The following is a 15,742-nucleotide window of genomic DNA, read 5'->3' as shown; positions in this document are numbered from 1 at the left end:
AACCACTCCCTCTTCCAATTAGGGCTAATTGGAAAAGCTGTTCTAAAGAAAACATTGTATTCCTTTTTTTTGTACCCCCCTTGACGAAGGCCATGCAGCCGAAATGCATCATTTAAAAAAACAAAAAACAACAACTTAGTTTCTATTGAACATGCCATACTAAAAGGCATTTTAATTAATTAATTATATGAAGAGTGCCTTGGTCCTCCTTTCTTTTTAGTATTTGGTAGCATTGCCTTTAAATTATTTAACTTGGGTCAAACGTTTCAGGTAGCCTTCCACAAGCTTCCCACAATAAGTTGGGTGAATTTTGTCCCATTCCTCCTGACAGAGCTGGTGTAACTGAGTCAGGTTTGTAGGCCTCCTTGCTCGCACACGCCTTTTCAGTTCGGCCCACAAATTTTCTATAGGATTGAAGTCAGGGATTTGTGATGGCCACTCCCAATACCTCAACTTCGTTGTCCTTAAACCATTTTGCCACAACTTTGGAAGTATGCTTGGGGTCATTGTCCATTTGGAAGACCCATTTTCGACCAAGCTTTAACTTCCTGACTGATATCTTGAGATGTTGCTTCAATATATCCACGTAATTTTCCTCCTTATGATGCCATTTATTTTGTGAAATGCACCAGTCCCTCTTGTAGCAAAGCACCCCCATAACATGATGCTGCAACCTCTGTGCTTCACGGTTGGGATGGTGTCTTCAGCTTGCAACTTTAGATACTTTCCCCCTACTAGCACCGACTTTGCTGCTAGCTAATTAACTTTTAAAAATGTACTTTCTATGATTGAGATATGTGGCTTTCCCCCCTAGCTACAATATCTTAACATGAATGCACTAACTAAGTTGCTTTGGATAAGAGTGTCTGCTAAATGACTCAAATTTAACCGTAAAGGCAGCTCTCCGACTTAGTGAGTTGTACAATGGGAACAGCAAACAGTGCCAAGTAAGAGAACAGGGAGGATAAGAGGAAGTGGAAAGATGAGAGGGAGAGATAGAATCACGGTTCTGACCTTCTTTTCTTTCAGGTAGTAGCCGATAGCGAAATTCCGGTCTCCTGACTCGCGCTCCGACTGGAATCTGCGTAACAAAGAACACAACAACAGTTAACAGTCTACACCGATGTGAGTAGGTGTGTTTTCTTTCACCACATTCCTTCATTGCCATCATAATTAAAAATCCTCTTCCAAATAAGATCCTGAGCCTACTGTGATTAACTTCTGTAAACATCCAGACTTGAGACTGCATGCCTGCAGTCTAAACAATACTGAATAATGGAGAAGGGTTCGGAAAGGAGAAGGAGGCCACACAAAGCATCTGAAATGGCGTCCTATTACTTATTTACTGCATTACTTTTGACCGGGGTCCACATAGTACACTGTATACGGTGCATTTGGAAAGTATTCAGACGCCTTGACCTTTTCCACATTTTGTTACCTTACAGCCGCATTTTGAAGTGGATTAAATAAAATGTTTTCATCCGTCAATCTACACACAATACCCCCATAATGACAGTGAAAAGAAGTTAATTTAAAAAAAAAACAAATGTAAATAAGCTATTCTGTTTTTAATACATAAGTATTCAGGCCCTTTGCTATGAGTTTCAATTTTGTTCAGCTGCATCCTGTTTCCATTGATCATCCTTGAAATGTTTCTACAACTTGATAGGAGTCTACCTGTGGTAAACTCAATTAAATTGGACATGATTTGGAAAGGCACACACACCTGTCTATATAAGGTACCACAGTTGACAGTGCACGTCAGAGCAAAAACCAAGCCATAAGGTCGAAGGAATTGTCCATAGAGCTCCGAGACAGGATTGTGTCGATGCACAGATCTGGGGAAGGGTACGAGAAATGTTCTGCAGCATTGAAGGTCCCCGAGAACACAGTGGCCTCCATCATTCTTAAATGGATAAAGTTTGGAACCACCACTTGCCGCTCGGCCAAACTGAGCAATCGGTGGAGAAGGGCCTTGGTCAGGGAGGTGACAAAGAACCCAATGGTCAGTCTGACAGTGCTCCAGAGTTCATCTGTGGAGACGGGAGAACCTTTCAGAAGGACAACAATCTCTGCAGCGCTCCACCAATCAGGCCTTTATGGTAGAGTAGCCAGACGGAAACCACTTCTCAGTAAGAGGTGTGTGACAGGCTGCTTGGAGTTTGCCCAAAGGCACTTAAAGGGCTCGCAGGCCATGAAAAACAAGATTCTCTGGTATGATGAAACCAAGATTGGCATTTTTGACCTGAATGCAATGCGTCACGTCTGAAGGAAACCTGACACCATCTCTATGGTAAAGTATGGTGGTTTCAGCATCATGCTGTGGGAATGTTTTTCAGAGGCAGGGACTGGGAGACTAGTTAAGATTGAGGGAAAGATGAACAGGGCAAAGTCCAGAGAGATCCTTGATGAGAACCTGCTCCCTCATACTGGGGCGAAGGTTCACCTACCAACAGGACAACGACCCTAAGCACATAGCCAACAAAATGCAGGAGTAGATTCGGGACAGGTCTCTGAATGGCCTAGCCAGAGCCTGGACTTGAACACCGTCAAACTTCTCTTGAGAGACCTGAAACTAGCTGTGCAGCGACGCTCCCCATCTAACCTGACAGACCTTGAGAGGATCTGCAGAGAAGAATGGGAGAAACTCTCCAAATACAGGTGTGCCAAGCTTGCAGCTTCATACCCAAGAAGACTCAAGGCTGTAATTGCTGCCAAAAGTGTTTCAACAAAGTACTGAGTAAACGGTCTGAATACTTATGTAAATGTTATATTTCAGTAATACATTTTATTTGTAATAAATGTGCAAACATTTCCAACAAGCAGTTTTTGCTTTGTCATTATGGGGTATTGGGTGTAGATTGAGGAGAAAAAAAAATGTTAATACATTTTGGAATACGGCTGTAACTTAAAATGTAGAATAAGTCAAAGAGTCTGAATGCACTGTAGGGAATAGGGTGCCACTCTCTACTTACGTGGCATTGCTGAAGCCTACATACTCATTTCCTGCCATCTTATTCAGGAAGTTCATGACCTGGAAATGAAACAACGGAGTCAGTTAAACTTTTTTTCTAACATATATTACAAAATACCCAATACAACTCCAAACAGCTGCTACAATGCACAAAATGTGGTATTAAACTTACATAGTCAAACTTCTCAGCATTGCTCGCTCCCTGCTGAAAGGTAATAGAAAAGGTATTAAGTCAAGTTTGTTGGACAAAGAGAAAATATTTACAGCAGAATGAAAGTAGCAAGAAAACACAAGCCTTGGCTTAAATAATAATACTGTCATACACAAAAACTAAAAATATGATCAGTTTGATGCATTATAAATGCAAAGTTAACTGAGCTTCGGTGAAACCTAGACAAACATACACAATTCAACATGGATGAAGAGAATCTGAAGGGTGTTAAATAGTTACAGAGAGAAGTATAATGAATGTATAGAGTCAATAGACACAAAAAGACAGTTAATGCGTGGGCTTTGGTTGGAATCAAATTGAAGGAGATGATCCATCATAATCACATTTTGTACATAAATGTAACACTAGGGCTGGCACAATTACATATAACCGTGTAACCGGCGGTCATGGTTACCATATAACCAATGGTTATGGATGAAGAATAACCATCATACCCATTAAAAAAATAGAATATATATACACATTCTTTAAATATTTTTGGAGGGGGAACAAACAGCTGACTGAAGCCGGGACTGCTGGCCATTCGTGCAGGTTGAGTCCGTTTCTGCCATAACATGGACTCTTAACATGAAACTTTTTTGCCCCTTGCTGAAGCAAGAAAGGTGTTGTAGCAGACGATGAATAAATGTGCTTGGAACATCTAACCTTGGCAATAGGTCATACTTACATAACTCTGATAGAGATAAATGTGCGCAATTGTTCTGCATGGAATAATCGGAAATGAGTAGTTCTCAAATGCTCTTTGGGTGATATTAAAACCAAAACAGTTGCAACATTTATTTAAACAATCATTTGAAAGTGGCACGTAGCTACCTGTCAATGGTTTTAGAGGAGCCTGGGGTCTCCTTTCACCCGAGCAGCCAAATTGTACACTCGGCACCATATTGTGGCGTTTTATTGATAACCTATTTGCCTGGTAAACTCATGGGTACACTCGTAATAGCTGCCTGGTATAGTGACGCAATAATTTCCATGGTAATGGAGCATGTTCATTAAATTGATGTTAAAGATGCACTATGCAAAAGTCGCTCTGCCATTTCCTGATTGCTAAAATTCTAATCGTTCTCCTAATTTCAGTTTATATGTGACAAAACAAGCAAATATAGTGTATAGTAAAAGACGCAAAAACAAAACTTAAGAATGAGAAGCAAAGAAATAAGTCACAGAAGCACAGATCTAGCACTTCTTTATGAATTTGGTAGGGTCGCCCAAAAGCTTACATATTGCAGCTTTAAAATGTGGCTCATGCAATGGAATGTATTTCATGTAATGTCAGTTGAATCAACAAATCACACTTCCTATTTGAACGGTTCTTACAGAGAGACTGCAGTCATTTGGCTGTCCAAATATTTTTCATCCAAATTTACATGTCCGTCACAGCCCTATTTAACACTTATTTTATTGCAGTGTGTGTGTGTGTGTGTGTGTGTGTGTATATGTATTATAGGCTAACACGTGTCCTGTGAACAGCTCTGGGGATCAGGAGGGCTTATTAGCATGGAGTGTTGATCGCCTGGGAGAGTAAACAGAAGAGCAGGAGGTAGAGAGGGAGCAAAGATGCGTAAGGGAGGAAAAAAAAAACTATCTAGTATGCTCATATTTCTTCTCATATTTCATATTTGCTATTACTGGCTTTGCTAGACATGCCCCCCCCCCCAAAAAGGCATGCATGTCTATTGACTATTGAACTCAACCTGCTTCATATATTCAGAGAAAAATACCAGACAGCATTCTAACATATGTATCGGTACACATAACCAAGTCAAACAAAAAATGACAGTGGTATGTTGACAGAGATGCATCTATTCTATCCGGGCTTGTTCAATGAGTGGGATGTTGGGGGGAGGGAGAAAAGGAAGAAAAATTACCAACGTAATTTACCAACGACATGGCAGCGGTGGTCATAATATCCCACAGTTCCTAAGTCTGCAAAATATTCAACAACATACACACAAAAAAGACACAAGAAGCCATCAAAACCATGGTTACATAGTCGGGGTGTGGCCCCGGTGGCGTTGTCATGGACACACAGTGGGGTGTGTAAGCCCAACATATTTCCTGTGAGTGGGATAATCAGCTCAACACTATGCTATATGATGCACATGCGGGTACATACTGAGGGAGACAGGGCATTGAGAGGGACACAGACATAGTTCTATTAACTATTAACTATTGACACGGAATGTCAATAGTTAATTGTGGAAAACTCACATGGGAATGAAATGGACACCCAGACAGGGTAACACAACACCTTTCAAATCAACTCCATGCGTGGCTTAACCCGATAGAAACATATACCTTTCAGTGTGTGTGTGTGTGTGTGTGTGTGTGTGTGTGTGTGTGTGTGTGTGTGTGTGTGTGTGTGTGTGTGTGTGTGTGTGTGTGTACAGTATGTGGTGTGTGTGCTCCTGTTTCCATGTATGCGAAGGTGTAGCCCCTCCGTGGGTGTGTGTGCATACTCTGTATACACTTAGCTGCTTGGTAGGCCAACATGAGTCTCGATTTCCATAGACAAAGTCTGGAAGGACATACACTGGCACATGGGAATGTAATGGACATCTCCATCTGTTTATCATTTGGTGCATAATATTTCTGTCATGTATTGTATTGTCATGTCTTGTCCCTGTGCTTTCTCTTCTCTTCGTTTCCCCCTGCTGGTCGTATTAGGTTTCTTTCTCTCTCTATCCCTCTCTCTCTCTCTATCTTCCGTTCCTGCTCCCAGCTGTTCCTCATTCTCCTAACGACCTTGTTTACTCTCTCACACCTGTCCCCTATTTTGCCCTCTGATTAGGTCTCTATTTCTCTCTCGGTTTCTGCCTCTGTCCTTGTCGGATCCTTGTTTGCTGTGCCCTTGTTCTGTCCTGTCGTGTTTTGCCTTTTCATCAGATGCTGCGTGTGAGCAGGTGTCTCTATCCGCTACGGCCCGCGCCTACCCGAAGGGACCTGCAGTCTGTTGCCGCTTGTCCTGCAATTCGCCTCAACAACTAGAGGATTTATGTTTTCCCTGTTTGGACATCTCCTGTTAAGGATTGAGGATTATGTTTTCCCTGTTTGGACTTGAATAAACTCAGTTTCTGTTAAGTCGCTTTTGGGTCCTCACTCACCTGCATAACAATTTCAACGAAAGGGGGTCAGTTTACTTCAGGCACCCGAAAAGGCCCAAATCCCCGTCATTCGGTGAAGAAGGGAGAGATATCGGGGACGTAGGTCAGGCTGCCTTGTAAGGGTCCGAAGGCGAGTGGGTAATCAACCTCTTCTATCAGTCCTATTGGCCAACGTGCAATCATTGGATAATAAAATGGATGAGCTTCGATCAAGACCATCCTACCAACAGGACATTAAAAACTGTAATATCTTATTTTTCACAGAGTCGTGGCTGAACAATGACATGAATAACAGAGCTGGCTGGGATCAGTGCATTGGCAAGATAGAACAGCTGCCTCTGGTAAGACATGGGGTGGCGGTCTGTGTCTATTTGTAAAAAAACATCTAGAAATCTAATATTAAGGAAGTCTCAAGATTTTTCTCGCCTGAGGTAGAGTATCTCATGAGAAGCTGTAGACCACACTATTTACCAAGAGAGTTTATCTATATTTGTCGTAGCTCTCTATTTACCACCACACGCTGATGCTGGCTCTAAGACTGCACTCAAAGAGCTGCATAAGGCCATAAGCAAACAAGAAAATACTCATCCAGAGTCAGCGCACCTAATGGCCGTGTACTTTAATGCAGGGAAACTTAAATCCGGTTGACCTATTTTCTACCAGTATGTTAACATGTGCAATCAGATAAAATAAAAATAAAAATTATACATAACTCTAGACCACCTAAGCTCTCCCTCGACCTCCATTTGGAAAATCTGACAATATCTCTATCCTCCAGATTCCGAAGACAGGAAGTAACAGTGACTCGCTCAATACGGAAGTGGTCAGATGACGCAGATGCTAAGCTACAGGGCTGTTTTGCTAGCCCAGACTGGAATATGTTCCCGGGATTCATCAGATGGCATTGAGGAGTATACCACATCAGTCACTGGCTTCATAAATAAGTGCATCGATGATGTCGTCCCCACAGTGGCTGTACGTACATACCCCAACCAGGCAACAGCCGCACTGAGGTAAGGGGTAGAGCTGCCGCTTTCCAGGAATGGGACTCTTATAAGAAATCCCTCTACGCCCTCTGACGAACCATCAAAAAAGGAAAGTGTCAATACAGACCTCAGATCGAATCATACCACACCGGTTCCAACGCTCGTCGGATGTGGCAGGGCTTGCAAAATATTACAGAGTACAAAAGGGAAGCACAGCTGCGAGCTTCCCAGTGACACGAGTGTACCAGACGAACTAAATGACTTTGAAGCTCGCTTCGGGGCAAGCAACACTGAAGCATTTATATGAGAGCATCAGCTGTCCCGGACAGCTGATGATCACGCTCTCCGTAGACGATGTGAGTAAGACCTTTAAACAGGTCATCATTCACAAGGCCGCAGGGCCAGACGGAATACCAGGACATGTACTTCAAGCATGCGCTGACAAGTGTCTTCACTGACATTTTCAACCTGTCACTGACTGAGTCTTTAATACCAACATGTTTCAAGCAGTCCACCACAGTCCCTGTGCCCAGGAATACTAAGGTAACCTGCCTAAATGACTACTGACCGACGCACTCATGTCTGTAGCCATGAAGTGCTTTGAAAGGCTGGTCATGGCTCACATAAACACCATTATCCCAGAAACCCTAGACCACCTCCAATTTGCATACCGCCCCAACATATCCACAGATGATGCAATCTCTATGTACTCCACACATGATGCAATCTCTATGTACTCCACACTGCCCTTTCCCACGTGGACAAAAGGAACACCTATGTGAGACTGCTATTCATTGACTACAGCTCAGCGTTCAACACCATAGTGCCCTCAAAGCTCATCACTTAGCTAAGGACCCTGGGACTAAACACCTCCCTCTGCAACTGGATCCTGGACTTCCTGGCGGGCCACCAGGGTAGGTAACAACACATCCGCCACGCTGATCCAAAACATGGGGCCCCTCGGGGGTGCATGCTCAGTCCCCCCCCGTTCTCCTTGTTCACTCATGACTGAAAGGCCAGGCACGATGCCAACAACATCATTAAGTTTGCCGATGACAACAGTGGTAGGCCTGATCACCGACAACGATGAGACTGACTATAGGGAGGAGGTCAGAGACCTGACAGTGTGGTGCCAGGATAACAACCTCTCAACGTGATCAAGACAAAGATCTGATTGTGGACGATTGTAAAAGGAGGACCGAGCATGCCCCCCCATTCTCATCGACGGGGCTGTGTTAGAGTAGGTTGAGAGGGTTCCTTGGTGTCCACATCAGCAGCAAATTGTCATGGTCCAAACACACCAAGACAGCCATGAAGAGTGCATGACAACGTCTATTCCCCCTCAGGAGAATGAAAAGATTTGGCATGGGTCCTCAGATCCTCAAAAAGTTATACAGCTGCACCATCAAGAGCACTGGTTGCATCACCGCCTGGTACAGAGGGTAGTGTGTACGGCCCAGTACATCTCTGGGGCCAAGCTTCCTGCCATCCGGGGCCTCTATACCAGGTGGTGTCAGAGGAAGGCCCAAAAATTGCCAAAGACTCGAGCCACCCCAGTCATAGACTTCTCTCTGCTACCGCAAGGCAAGCAACACCGGAGTACGAAGTCTAGGTCCAAAAGGCTTCTTAACAGCTTCTACTCCCAAGCAATACGACTCATGAACAGCTAATCAAATGGCTACCCAGACTCTTTCTGACAGCGAATGGCGGGTCAACAACAAGCCTGCTCCCAGATTGGTTTGTGTTTTCTTGCCAACTCCTATAGTCAATGTTACGCCAATGACCATAGGAGATGGGGAAACTGTACAAACAGATCAGACCAAACAACATACGCGTCCTATAGTCCATGAAAAAGTAGCCTAGTTCTCAGAGAGAACAAAGGTCAAATCATACAGCGCCTTTGAGTGATAAATCTGTCAGACAGCACGAGAGTTGCTGCTCTCGGTCCTCAAACAGCTCTTTCCTTGCTGCTGGAGTGAAATGTGCTTTTATAAACACAATCATTGCGTAACAATTCTAAAAGGCAATCACCTATTAAAATGAGTTACTATTGTTATTTCTCAACTAGTAATTGAAGCACGCTTCTTATTCGCCTGTGCATAGGTAACAGAAGGCAGGTTTCATTCACGCGCCACACTACTTTGCAATGAGCTGGCGGCAGTATGCATTTTGAAAACATGTACTTAATTGTTTGAAACCTGAACGTTTTACTACACATTATGAATCACACCATATGCATGGCATTTGGAAGTCTTCCATATGCCACTGAAAGCAGTAGCCTATTTCTCTATTTCTCTCGTGTGCTATTTGTAGTCTTTGCATCTTTAGATCTCCCCTCTTTCTAAATTTCTAATGGATATTTTCCTCTGTGGTTTCCCACCGATTGTATTATGGGATGAACATCCACACCTAGCCTACTGCCTTGTCTGCATTGCTACACTTATAATGTGAAGATATAATAGTTTATCAACATTTTAAGCTAAATGTTCTGATCGGTTGTATAAGCCTCATTGCTTTTTAACGTTGTTTTATGTAGCCTACTACTTTGGGATCTATAGTCCCACAACTGTCCCAGAGTCTGTTTGGAATAGGCTATTTCTTTCTCGCCAAGCTGACCAATAAAATAGGTCAACTTTTCTACTATAGGGGATAGTAGATTGACATAGACTAGTGATTTGACTGTTCGTTACTCGTCTTGTTGGCTGAGGAAAAGTACATGTGGACAGTTACTCTAACATCTTCAAAGTGCGCATCGGAATTCGGTATGGATACACGTCTTTGCATGTTCTGTTAAGATTAATGACCCTAATCTAAATGGGATTTCTGTACTTCCGAGCACCGTGGGTGGACGGCCTAACCAAGTTACGAACCCAATTCATACTGGTCTGATAAATTGAAATGCTGCCAGGCAAATGTCCAGTGCCACATTTTACTAATGGAAACCCTGCTTGGCGGGCTCAGCTAAAGTGCTCCATGATCTCTCTGACATAGCTTCGTCTGTTTGTGTGTCTGCCTTTCTGTCTCTGTGTGTGTGTGTGTGTGTGTGTGTGTGTGTGTGTGTGTGTGTGTGTGTGTGTGTGTGTGTGTGTGTGTGTGTGTGTGTGTGTGTGTGTGTGTGTGTGTGTGTGTGTGTGTGTGTGTGTGTGTGTGTGTGTGTGTGTGTGTGTGTGTGTGTGTGTGTGTGTGTGTGTGTGTGTGTGTGTGTGTCTTTGTTTGTCCATCCAGGTTATTATCACCGGGGGCGGCAAAATCATGTCCCAGTGTGGCTGCCCTAAATCCCTCTCAGGGAGAATTACGACAGGCCTTAATCGCCATGGCAGTCACCTAGCAGTCGACTTCATGCCTCTATTAAGTCGAGAGGTGTTCTCTCAGACAAACAAGATGATGATGACAAACTAGGTTAACCCCCTTGAGGCTTTCCAAACGTTATCTGTCTACCACACTGACCCGGACTCTGTTTTTATCAATATTGCAAGCAATAACAGAATAAGCTAATTTTGTACATACCTACAGTAAAAAAAAAGAGAAAAACAAATCTACCAAATCTATTCATTTAAAATGTTGATTACTTCTCCCTGCCATTACCATTGACCTAATTGCCAACATATGATGGGGTCCCTGGGTCGCCTGTGTGCCATGACTGGGGCCCCTGGGCAAGAAAAGGTTGAAGACCTGTTAAATCGCGGCGCTCGTCAAATATCGACGCTGGCACAGAGCGAACAAGGCAAATTTACCTTATCTGGGCCGGAGGTCATTGGTATGAACAATGAATGAGACAGACAGTAAAAATACATAGAAACACAAGTGGATTCATACCTTTATCAATGAGGTGCAAACAATAGCGCCGGCGTTCACCATGGGGTTGTGGGGCTTATCTGGAATTTAAAAAAAAAAAGGAAAAAAATATACAACTTAAAATATTGATTATAAATCTCAGACCTAGAGTGGGAATGATTCCTTGCAGAGCATTTTTTTTAAATGTACTACGGTATTGGTTATAAATGCTTGCTACGAAGAATGTTGGAGTGACGTGGCTTTCATTGTAAAAATGACATACAAATTCCTAGAACCATATCAAACACAGACCACTGTCAACACTAGACAATCCATTAATAATTTAGCAACCCTTTTTTAAATGTATTGTAATGAAATGGATATGCAAATGTCATTTGGCATAGAGCACTGAGAACAGATGCAAGCCTGCACTTGAATCAATCAGGTTTGTTATTCAAACATGACAGACAAACACTTTCTCTCCGACTACTTAAATACTAATGAGATTTGTCAGGGTTAGGGGCAAAGTGAAATTAACACCAAACAAACAAAATGATCTGGGTCCTGCTCAATGTCCAAATGTCAAGGCTACTTCTCTCGCTGCAGTGAGTCTTAACCTCTTTACATAACCCAAATTGACACAGCTATCCTGGCACCTCCACCAGGGGATTCTGAGAACAGTGGCACATGGCCCACGCAGACAGGACCCGTATCCACAGTGTCTGAAAGTAGGAGTCCTGATCTAGGATCTGTCCATATAAAAAATAAATTTTGATTTTATTTATTATGATCTAAAAGGCTAAACTGATCATAGATCAGCACTCTTACTCTGAGAAGTTTTGAGGATATGGGCCCAGATTGCTACTCAGATGTGCACCAGCACTAAGGATTTATGGGGTTTCAGTGACTGAACACAACCCTGAGACAGTTAGTGCCTTCAGAAAGTACTCATACGCCTAGACTTACTCCACATTTTGTTGTTACAGTGCGAATTAAAAATGGATACAATTTATATTTGTACCACCCATCTACACACAACACCCCATAATAACAAAGTACATTTTTTGTTGTTGAAAATGTTGCAAATGTATTGAGAATGAAATAAAGAAACAATACTTTGTAGAAGCACCTTTGTCAACAATTACAGCAGTGAATCTTTCTGGGTAAGTCTCTAAGAGCTTTCCACACCTGGATTGTGCAATATTTGTAAATTCATCTTTTCAAAATTCTTCAAGCTCTGTCAAATTGATTGTTGATCATTGCTAGACAACCATTTGTAGCAATTAGATTTAAGTCAAAACTAACTCAGCCACTCAGGAACATTCAATGTCTACTTGGTAAGCAACTTCAGTGTACATTTGGCCTTGTGTTTCAGGTTATTGTCCTGCTGAAAGGTGAATTAATCTCAGTGTCTGGTGGAAAGCAGACTTTCCTTTAAAATTTTGCTATTGAAAAGCTCCCCAGTCCTTAACGATTACAAGCACACCCATAACATGATGCACCCACCACTATGCTTGAAAATATGGAGAGTGGTACTCCGTAAAATGTTGTATTGGAATTGCCCCAAACATCGCATTTTGTATTCAGGACAAAAGGTTAATTGCTTTGCTACATTTTTTCTAACAGTTTTACTATAGATCCTTGTTGCAAACAGGATGCATTTTTAGGAATATTTGATTTATGCACAGGCTCCCTTCTTTACCCTCTGTCAATTAGGTTAGTATTGTGGAGTAACTACAATGTTGTTGATCCATCTTCACTTTTATCCTATCACAGCCATTAAACTCTGTAACCATTTTAAAGTCACCATTGGCCTCATGGTGAAATCCCTAAGCGGTTTTCTTCCTCTCCGGCAACTGAGTTAGGAAGGACGTTTGTATCTTTGTAATGACTGGGTGTATTGATACAGCATCCAAAGTATAATTAATAACCTCAGCATGATCAAAGGGATATTCCATTTATGTAATAGGTGTCCTTCTTTGTGAAGCATTTGAAAACCTCCCTAGTCTTTGTGGTTGAATCTGTGTTTGAAATTCACTGCGGGCCCTTACAGATAATTGTGTGTGTGGGGTACAGAGGTGAAGTAGTAAAAAAAACACATTTTAAAACACTTATTGGACACAGAGTGAGTCCATGCAATTTATTATGTGACTTGTTAAGCACATTTTTATTCCTGAACTTATTTAGGCTTGCCATAACAAAGGGGTTGATTACTTACCGACTCAAGACATTTCAGCTTTTCATTTTGAAATAATTAGACTTTAAAAAAATGTTTTTTTTTTTTTTAAATCAGGCTATAACACCAAATATGGAAATAGTCAAGGGTGTTAATACTTTTGACGGCACGTCATTACATACTGTATCTTTATGACGCGCGCAAATTTAACAGAGTTGTCAATGTATTGAAATGGAGGAGGTAAACCCTGAACATATCCAATACAAATGTATAGTTATCATTTGCTCTGATTTACCAGCACAATCATATCCTATTTCTTAGGGTGAGGAGGACAGTGAAATGTATCCTCCATTTGGTAGTCAAATGTGTTGAGGGAATGAAGGTCACCTTTACTTTGACTACATTATGTGTGTGTAGGAAAAAACATTGAGGTTTCCGTACAGCCAGCTTGGACACACACAACCCTTTGGGACTCTTTGACAGGTTCTCTTCTATTCCTGGGTCACCATTGATCTTTCTATTGGTATTCTGAGATGGAGCAAGATGAAGAATCATAGGTGGAAAAGCAAGCAGGAGGACACTGTGTGAGACCCCCGACTCCTCATCATACGCCAGCCCACCCCTACTGAGCAGAGGGAGGGAATGACCTCTGAATCATTCAAGTTTCACTGTCGCCATAGCAACAGTTGCCGAAAGGCCAAGTTGGATTGAAAATAGACTAAGGCGGTTGGGGTTGGTGTGGTGCAAGTAAGGGCCTCTCCCCACTCTTTTTAATGTCAACATTAACAATCAATCAGCCCGCCTTGTATACCGCGGTGGATGCGTCATCAGCTGGAGAGCAGTTAGAAAGCAGTGGCATCTATAACCGTGTTGGATGGATGATGACGCTCGAGGCATCGATGTGTAGACAGAGGGGACTGGAGAAAGAGACATCACTTGTGGGCTCTTCATCAAAAGCACTTAAGAGGTAAAACAATCAAACAAAGGGGATGGCGAGAGGACAGGGGACGGGGGCGTTCAAAGGCAAAGCGGCTATGGCGTACGTTGATTTAGCTACGTCATACCGCTCAGAAAAATACCCTTTTTATTTATTTTAGATGTCTGGACACAGGTGGAAAAAAAACAGTCCACTTCGACACAGTGATGCTGTACCTGCCTATTTACCTGACCTGTATTGATTTGAAATAACATTTGATGACAGGGATACAGAATTTAACGGTGTGATCTGGATTCAACATTATTGTGATTTGGATTCAAACTGGTCCCTGGCATGATCTGAGGGGCTTTCCCCCATTCTGGTCATTCTAGTCTAATTCTGTGCACCAGCAGGATCAGCTCTGAGAAACAGCTCACCGTCCTCGTCCAGGAAGAGCTTGTTGAAGCGCAGGCCGCTAGGCTCCTTCCCGATGAAGCGGTGCACGTACTCGGTGCCGTGGTCGTGCACCGCGATGGCGTATTTCAGAGGCTTCACACACGACTGCAAGCAGAAGGGGACCTTGGTGTCGCCTACCGTGTGTCTGAGGAGAAACAAAAGCAGGCTTAAGTACAGGTTAATCCAGTCCCACTTCCCTGTTCTTTAAGGCCTCCTACACATCACAAACCAGATTCATCTTATTTGACTTTATGTGTCATCACGTCACATGATACACTGATGTGAGAGAAGCTTTGTTAAGGTAATAATAACACTGATATCACAAGAACGGCTTGAGGACAGTTAGAAATTGTTCATAAAAATATCATTTCAATGCAGATATTGGCTTCAACTCTGCCAAGAACCGCTGTGTGCATGCAGGAACTATTTAACTGGGGAGATTTTCTTGTTGCGGCTGAACACTAAAGCAGTGTGCAATATCTGGAGCGCATGATGGCTCTGTCAACACCATATAATCAAGTGGGAGAGGCGTGAGCGAGTAAACAGATTGTTACAGAAGGTCACTATGACCAGACATCGTCACTCATGGGCCATCATTAACCAGTTGGATATAGGGGGCGCTCTTTTAATTTTTGGATGAAGAACGTTCCCGTTTTAAACAAGATATTTTGTCACGAAAAGATGCTCGACTATGCATATAATTGACAGGTTTGGAAAGAAAACACTCCGACGTTTCCAAAACTGCAAAGATATTGTCTGTGAGTGCCACAGAACTGATGTTACAAGTGAAACCCAGATAAAAATCCAATCAGGAAGTGCAGCATTGTTTGAAACCGCCTCATGCCAATGACTTCTTATATGGCTGTGAAGGAGCTAGGAGTCAGCTTACGTTTTCCACAAGGTGTCTACAGCATTGTGATGTCTTTTTAGGCATTTCCATTGGAGAATGGCTGTAAGAGACCATATAGGTCAAGTGGTCGCATGGTGTCTCCCGGAGAAAACCTTGTGTAAAATACTGAGGTAGCCATTTTTCCAATCGTTTCTTATGAGAAACCAACTGCCTCGACGGATATATTATCGAATACATATGTTAAAAACACCTTGAGGATGGATCCTAAAACAAC

At 42.6% G+C, this 15,742-nt stretch overlaps 1 protein-coding gene across 7 annotated transcripts in view; it reads right to left on the bottom strand.

Moving 5' to 3' along the window:
* Nucleotides 1-15,742, bottom strand: part of LOC124043795 (glutaminase kidney isoform, mitochondrial-like) — a 62,750-nt gene that overhangs the window by 18,194 nt on the left and 28,814 nt on the right. For 5 of the 7 annotated variants that reach the window (XM_046362762.1, XM_046362763.1, XM_046362764.1 and 2 more), the window contains exons 6-10: nt 14,600-14,763; nt 11,113-11,171; nt 3,147-3,179; nt 2,976-3,034; nt 1,015-1,081 (exon numbers count right to left, since the gene is read on the bottom strand). In XM_046362762.1, the coding sequence (XP_046218718.1) occupies nt 1,015-1,081; nt 2,976-3,034; nt 3,147-3,179; nt 11,113-11,171; nt 14,600-14,763 (382 nt within the window). The remainder of the gene's footprint in view (nt 1-1,014; nt 1,082-2,975; nt 3,035-3,146; nt 3,180-11,112; nt 11,172-14,599; nt 14,764-15,742) is intronic. The other 2 variants (XM_046362759.1, XM_046362761.1) reach the window with 1 other exon arrangement.

This window comes from Oncorhynchus gorbuscha, linkage group LG09, assembly GCF_021184085.1.
Source record: "Oncorhynchus gorbuscha isolate QuinsamMale2020 ecotype Even-year linkage group LG09, OgorEven_v1.0, whole genome shotgun sequence".
NCBI lineage: Eukaryota > Metazoa > Chordata > Actinopteri > Salmoniformes > Salmonidae > Oncorhynchus > Oncorhynchus gorbuscha.
This window is presented reverse-complemented; position numbering and strand designations above follow the sequence as displayed.